Source organism: Penaeus japonicus, unplaced genomic scaffold, assembly GCF_977035675.1.
Source record: "Penaeus japonicus unplaced genomic scaffold, GWHDUDI00000001_assembly GWHDUDI00000030, whole genome shotgun sequence".
In the NCBI taxonomy this organism is placed as follows: Eukaryota; Metazoa; Arthropoda; class Malacostraca; order Decapoda; family Penaeidae; genus Penaeus; species Penaeus japonicus.
This window is the reverse complement of record NW_028234432.1, coordinates 31,174,835-31,182,334: the sequence shown is the minus strand read 5'-3', so window position 1 is coordinate 31,182,334 and position 7,500 is coordinate 31,174,835. Positions and strand designations below refer to the sequence as shown.

Below are 7,500 nucleotides of genomic sequence, written 5' to 3'. Positions count from 1 at the left end.
GGAATAAATAAAATCGGCTAAATAGAATTATAAACAGATAATTGATAAAACTGAAGCAAACCTCATATCATGTTACAATCATATTTGGAGTATAATTAGCAATAAGAAAAACTGGAGTTACGTCACACAAATCAGAGAAATGTCAACTCGCACAAGACCGCTTCTAACATCATAAACAATCATTTTGCAAACAACAGTAGGCTACTTCCCCAGTCCAAACAACCGATCTATCAACATATCTCGGCTCTCGCCTCCTTCAAGCAATAGTGAGCGAATACGAGGTATATCAACATCTAAAACGAATAGCAGAGTAAATTATTTGCCCCCGGCGATATCCCTCCCAAGATTAATGAGAGAATTTGCTCCCGAGCTTGCCAACTCCCTTTGTGACATCCACAACAGCTCCATCGCTGAGGGCGTGGTCCCTGACCTGTGGAAGCAAGTTACAGCAGTCCGGATCCCAAAGAGTACCCCGCCCACTTCTCTCGACGACCTTCGACCCATTTCGCTTACCCCGATCTCATGCAAGAGTTTGAGAAAATAATCGCCAAGCAGTTATGGGAGTCACTCTCCCCAATACTAGACAATCATCAATTTGGGAACATATAAGGAAGTTCAACCACCCACTACCTGGTCGATTTCATTGGTTATGTTACCACAAATGTAGATAGGCGACTGGAAGTAACCACCGTGACGGACCTTCGGAGAGCATTCCGTCCTGATAAAACAAAAAAGTATTTCCATGGGATTTCACGAGGTCTGAGTGAAATGGATTTCTTCCTTCATCAACCTTCGCTCCCAGAGGACACGAGCAAACAACCAGACTTCTCATAAAGTCGAACTGCATTACAATATCCCCAAGGAACAGTCCTTGGCCCATTATTATTCCTCTAAATGCTTGATGAAGACTATCCCACATGTTAAAAAATACAGCTGCGTTGACATGCTAATTGCACTCACACCTGAACCAGGGCAAGGCACCATCTTGTTACAGTATTCCCTCACCCACATATCTGAATGGGCCTCAGCGAACAAAATGCAGATAAATACCAAGAAATTCATGGAATTCAAAATCAAATTCAATAAATCAGCAGGCTGCGAAGAACCACTGACAATAAACAACGACCGCTTAGATCCCGCCTCTGGGGTGAGTTTGTTGGGAGTAATAATCAGTGAAGACCTGAAATGGATCAACAACGCCAAGAAAATCATCTCCAAGTGCGGAAGAGTGAAGTTCCAAGGTCACCTTTCCAGTATTTGCCCCTGGAGAATGGCACCCCACAAGGAGGGGTCTTTAGCCCGGCTCTGTTTAACACCCTCATGTTAAACATCCTCGACATTCCGCTTTCAGCGGGGTGCAAGATCATTTCATATGCAGATGATCTAGCAATTATCTCTACTAGGAGACGAAATGAGAATCCAGTCAGAAAGGCCCAGTGTTGTCTGGACCTAATATCTGAGGAATGCCGCAGAATCGGGCTTAAGATCTCAGCAGCCAAATCGAAGGCAATGGCGCTGAAACATGATGTCCGCGATCAAAGACTGCGAGTCCTAGGTCTAGAGCTAGTGGGTACACGTCTATCAATACTTGGGGGTATGGGTTGATGAGAACCTCACCTTCCATCCTGAGATCAAATATCTCTTAGACCGGACCAAGGCAAGACTCTGTCATGAGAGCTCTGTCGGGGCGGCGCTTAAGGGCTGGGCACAGTGTACTAAAATCCTTCTATGTGCATGCTGTCCATCCCATTGTGGACTACGCCTCCGTTGCCCTGATTACAGTCAAGCCTGGACTCAGGAAAAGGCTTGACATCATACAAAACGAAGCCGCCAAGATTATTCTGGGTGCCCCTGGGTGGGCTTAGGCTACCAACCTCCTCTTGGAGGCCAAACTTTTCCCCCTGGACACCCGGATCAATCAGATGGCGGACTAGTTCTTTGCCAATGTCCTACAGTCCCCACTGGACTCATAGCTAAGATAGAGTGCAGCGTCAGCTTTGCTAACAACACCTGGATGTTTCACACAGCCAGGGTGCTGAAACGCTTTGAGCTCAAATAGACACTACTGGTTAAGGGCATGGACCTCTCCCACCCTAACTATGCCACAGCCCCGCCGTGGGCACGATCCTTGATGGAGCTTTCTGTCATGAGCCTGTCAAGGAGAAAGGCACAGATCTCACCGCCTCTACTGAGGGCTGAGGCGGAGAGGAATATCGCAGCAATCGCGCCGCCGAATAGTAAAACCTACTTCACGGATGGTTCTGTAGACCCCATCACCCGCACTGCAGGCACCAGTTTTGCAGCAAGGAGCATGGAGAGAGCTATGCGGGTATCTGACAATGCCTCCTCGCTCCAGGCAGAGGCAGTAGCTATTATGGGAGCCCTAGCCCATGCAGCCCAGACGGACGGGCATGTTGTCATACACACAGATTCTAGGGCCGCCATTGACAGCCTGCAACAAAGCACGCCCCTTGATAACGTTTCTCTTGTAACCGCGATTCTCATCATTGCTCAGAGAATCCTGGACCAGGGTAGACGCATCATCATCAACTGGATCCCAAGCCATGTTGGTATCAAAGGGAACGACTTAGCCGACAGGTTGGCAGAGGAAGGCTGGAAGAATCCCTTGAGTGACCTTGTGGTGCATCCTAGCCGGGAACTGCTAAGGCGTAAAACGATGGTTGCAGGGCAGGTCGGTGCCCTGCAGCAACATAGAGAGGAAGCGAGAACCTCCCTCTCAGCCAGCTGGTACTCAGATCCCACAGGCCAAGAGTCGCTGATATTCTCCCCTAAAATACCAAGGCGAGCCGAAGTCAATCTTCACAGACTGAGATTAGGCTACCCTTGTGCGTGGCAAATCATACCCACCATTGGGCAAGATGAGCGACACTGTAAGCATTGTGGCACGCCGGACGCCAAGATAGAGCACTATCTGATGGAGTGCGAGCACACTCACTTTCTCAGGCAGGGCCCAGAGACGACAGTCGCCGGGCTGGTTAGACGGCTATTCCTGTCACTTGTCTCCCGGCAACTGGAGCGCCTACAGGCAATCCGACCGCCACGGTAAGCATTCAGTTATGATGATCAGATCAGTCAGGACTTATAGCTGATAGAGACCGCCCCCCCCCCCCCGTCCACACAGCCCGGGCGAAACGACGTCTTCGCAAATCTCTCTGAACTGAACTGCGGAAGAAATGTTTTCATGTTAATCAAACTCAAGTCGTTTGGAGCCTTCCGGGAAGACCTACTCCGCAGATGGACGACTTTTTTTAGACCTTCCTGTGGATATGCAACCACCCCAATTTAGCATTCATCCATCACACACTCTGAAAACATTAAAAAAAAAAGAAGAAAAAAAAAAGAAGAAAAAAAAAAGAGCTCTGCGCATTATTCTTGGAACTAACTGCACTTCATATCCCGAGGCGCTTAACAAACTGAACATCACCTCCCTACAAGAGCGGAAAGAGTATTTACCGGGACAATTTGCAAACTCCACACCAGCGAGACACCGAGACCTGCTTCCAGACTTCCGTCAGTCTGGGAAACACCTCCGCGATGATGACAATGCAAAAACATGTGAGCCGAGATGTCAGGTAACCATTGTCATATGTTTACTGTTCCCTAATGTAACAACCGCTTTACTCAATAAACTCTTTAATATTATCATTATCATTATAATTGTTATTATCATTATTATTATTATTATTAATATATATATATATATATATATATATATATATATGAGAAGATCGTAGAATGCAGTAACACATTTTAATATATATATACAAATTTTACCTCCCTGTCCAACCAGGTGTCTTATGAGACGTCATGGAACTTACCTATGTGCTCTTAGCAGAGCAGTGATAGCGATTACCATCTTCTCACACATATATAATCTCGGTAACCTGATTTGGGACTTGAATTTGTGATTCCATTGCTGCCGAGCGCCCGCGGGAATTGTTCGTAAAAATTCACTATCACTGCTCTGCTAAGAGCACATAGGTAAGTTCCATGACGTCTCTTAAGGCGTCTTGTTGGACAATTCTTTTAGCGGGTCGAGTTGACGAGCGGTCTCACCACCGTAACTGTCAATCTTACTGCGCGGGTTCGAGTCCCGGTCAGGGAGGTAAAAATTGTGTATATATATATATATATATATATATATATATATATATATATATATGTATATGCATACACACACAAGTGTATGTGTATATATATGTATATATATGTATGTATATATGTATATATACATACATATATATACATGTGTGTGTGTATGTGTATATATATATATGTGTGTGTGTATATGTATATGTATATGTATATGTATATGTATATATATATATATATATATATATATATATATATATATATATACATATGTATGTTTATACTTACACACACACATATATATACACACATACACACACACATGTATATATATGTATGTATATATGTATATATATACACACATATATATACATGTGTGTGCGTATGTGTGTATATATTTATGTGTGTGTGTATATGTATATGTATATGTATATGTATATGTATATATATATATATATATATATATATATATATATATATATATATATACATATGACTTGCAAAACACTCTTCCGTGTTGATAAATGGCAGATAAACCCACTATACACAAAACAGATTTATTGAAAATGAGACAACAGTTTCAAGATCCATCTGGATCCCATCTTCAGATGGATCTTGAAACTGTTGTCTCATTTTCAATAAATCTGTTTTGTGTATAGTGGGTTTATCTGCCATATATACATATACGTATGTCTATACTTACACACACACACACACACACACACACACACACACACACACACACACACACACATATATATATATATATATATATATATATATATATATATATCTATATACATACACACACATACATTTATATATATATATATATATATATATATATATATATATATATATATATATATATATATATATATACATATACACAAATAGACGTGTATATATATATATATATATATATATATATATATATATATATATATATATATATAATCAAGACTCAACCAGCATTACATACAAGAAGAAATTCGAGGGGTAGGTGTGATGTGCCGCAAGAATCCCACTACCCCAAAACAACTAGAAGAACTGGCACAGAATAGCGCTGGATCGGCAAAGACGGAAAGAATAAGGGGAAGGCTTATGTCCAACTACGGACACTTACAAGCTGAGAAGATATATATATGTGTGTGTGTGTATGTAAATATGTAAGAAGGAATTGTTATATGGCGATTTTATCGAATTAATCTCCGGGCCAAAGGGTCTGTTACAAGCTAACAAGCATTCAGCTGTTTACGGCATTTCATTTACTTCAACTGTTAAAACTAGTCGCTTGGCCATTTGTCATGTATAAGTATTAAAAATAATTCAACACGTTTTATTGCTCCACGCTCCCCGTATGGCGCCCTTCATTAACACTAGGACACTTTTTTTCAATTCAAACTTACAGACTAAATGTAGTTTAGTTCATTGGTAATAATAACGGTATACTGTATATAAAAAATTATAATTGCCAAAAGTATCCCTTCCAGTTGTTCATTTTTAATCCTTTGTACAACGCAGACTAGATATGCTAGTATAATAAGTCGCAAAATGATTAAAAGGTCATTGAATCCACATTTCTCATTTTCAGATTGAAATCACGAGTATTGAATTATCATGATAAACGCATTGATACAGCATCTTGCACACGGCCATCGATTTGATACGAACACTGACAAAATATACTGTTGTGCTTACATGTTTTTTGTCATCATGAAATATACAGTGATTTGTAAAAAAAAGTAATTGGAGCTTAACAAGAACTAGAATTTGAATTGAAATATGTTGCAAATTCTTTGTTTCGTGATGTGGTGTATTGATATAAGGTATATCATTCACTGGGATTGTCTCTTTACAGTATGATTTTAACCATTTATGAACAATAGCACTACCACCATAGAGAGATAAGCACTTAAAAGTAATCTCATAACCTGCTATGATGCTATTCGGGTAAATAAAACAGATATTGCTCCAATTTTTAATTAGGGAAATAACATGAAATCTATGACGTCCAGGCGTGATAACACTAATGATAACAACAGATTAAGAGCAGAAGAGCTAGGCATAGTTTGGAATTCTGTGAACATCACGTGATTCCACTCGACCAGAGAAGCTGTCAGCAGAGAACAGCAATAAGCAAGAACATCCTTCGTAGCTTCACGGCTTGATCATTCAGTTACACATGAACGCTTTGTTCATTATTTTGAATTTTACACGTGTGTATGTGTTGGTTAGTTTGTGTGTGTGTGTATGTGTGTGTGTGGGGAGGTGTGTGTGTGTGTGTGTGTGTGTGTGTGTGTGTGTGTGTGTGTGTGTGTGTGTGTGTGTGTGTGTGTGTGTGTGTGTGTGCGTGCGTGTGTTTTCTATTGCAGTTGCTTTCTCGAGAGAATGATCGTCCTAAGCCACCGCTGGACCTAAAGGCGGAGGCGAGGACGAGGCGAGTCTGGCCGATATTCACATCCGTTCGGCGACAAGACCCACGGACGTCTCGACCATGAGCACCAGTGAGGCCGCCACCATGCCTCCCAAAAACAGCACAAACACGCCCTGCAAAGACAAGTCATCAGCACCAATCCGAAGAGTCCATCTCATGCACGAGACCCATCCACCCAACCCGATGATTTCCGACTCACCCACAGCCCAGTGAGGTCGTAAGCCTCATTGACGGTGATTTTAGTGCTGGCCTTCAGGCACGCGGTGGCGTTGGGCAGTTCATCCTTCAGCCACTTGAAGTACAGGTCATGGGACACCAGGCGCTCGATCCTGAACCAGAGCAGGAGATGTAGTTTTTTTTTTAAATCAATTTTTATGTTGTTTTTCCATCACTATCTTTAGCTTTTTTTTCAAATCAATTTTTATGTTGTTTTTCCATCACTATCTTTAGTTTGTTTGTTTTTAAATCAATTTTTATGTTGTTTTTCCATCACTATCTTTTACCGCACTGATATAAGTGGGAGGTATTGGAGGCATAGATTCTTGGCAGAAAGGGATTGTGGGAACAGTTAGAAGGTGGCATCGTTGTGTCTGACCTTTTGGCTTCATGGCGATAGGAGTGTGCACTCGTAAGAACAACGACCATGAATAACCTACTTGCTGTTGATTGCCTGCATGATCGGCGTGCCTTTGCGTCCGATCAGACAGAAGATGAGAGGCCAGTAGCGCTCCTTGCCGATGTAGAAGTCGCAGCGACCTGTCGAGAGGGACGTCGCGTTGGGGTTATCCATCTGCCTACATTCACTTCTTAAAGATGTTCTCAGCCGTGTGTGTGTGAGTGTGTGTGTGTGTGTGTGTGTGTGTGTGTGTGTGTGTGTGTGTGTGTGTGTGTGTGTGTGTGTGTGTGTGTGTGTGTGTGTGTGTGTGTGTGTGTGTGTGTGTGTGTGTGTG

The 7,500-nt window shown here is 42.1% G+C and overlaps 1 protein-coding gene across 1 annotated transcript in view; it reads right to left on the bottom strand.

Annotated features, from left to right (window-relative positions):
* Positions 1-6,387: 6,387 nt before the first annotated feature.
* The window catches only part of LOC122267760 (glutamate receptor-like), a 10,676-nt gene continuing 9,563 nt past the window's right edge, over positions 6,388-7,500 (bottom strand). The window contains exons 7-9 of the mRNA XM_086554754.1: positions 7,207-7,306; positions 6,750-6,879; positions 6,388-6,663 (exon numbers count right to left, since the gene is read on the bottom strand). Of these exons, the coding sequence (XP_086410880.1) occupies positions 6,571-6,663; positions 6,750-6,879; positions 7,207-7,306 (323 nt within the window). The 3' untranslated portion in view covers positions 6,388-6,570. The remainder of the gene's footprint in view (positions 6,664-6,749; positions 6,880-7,206; positions 7,307-7,500) is intronic.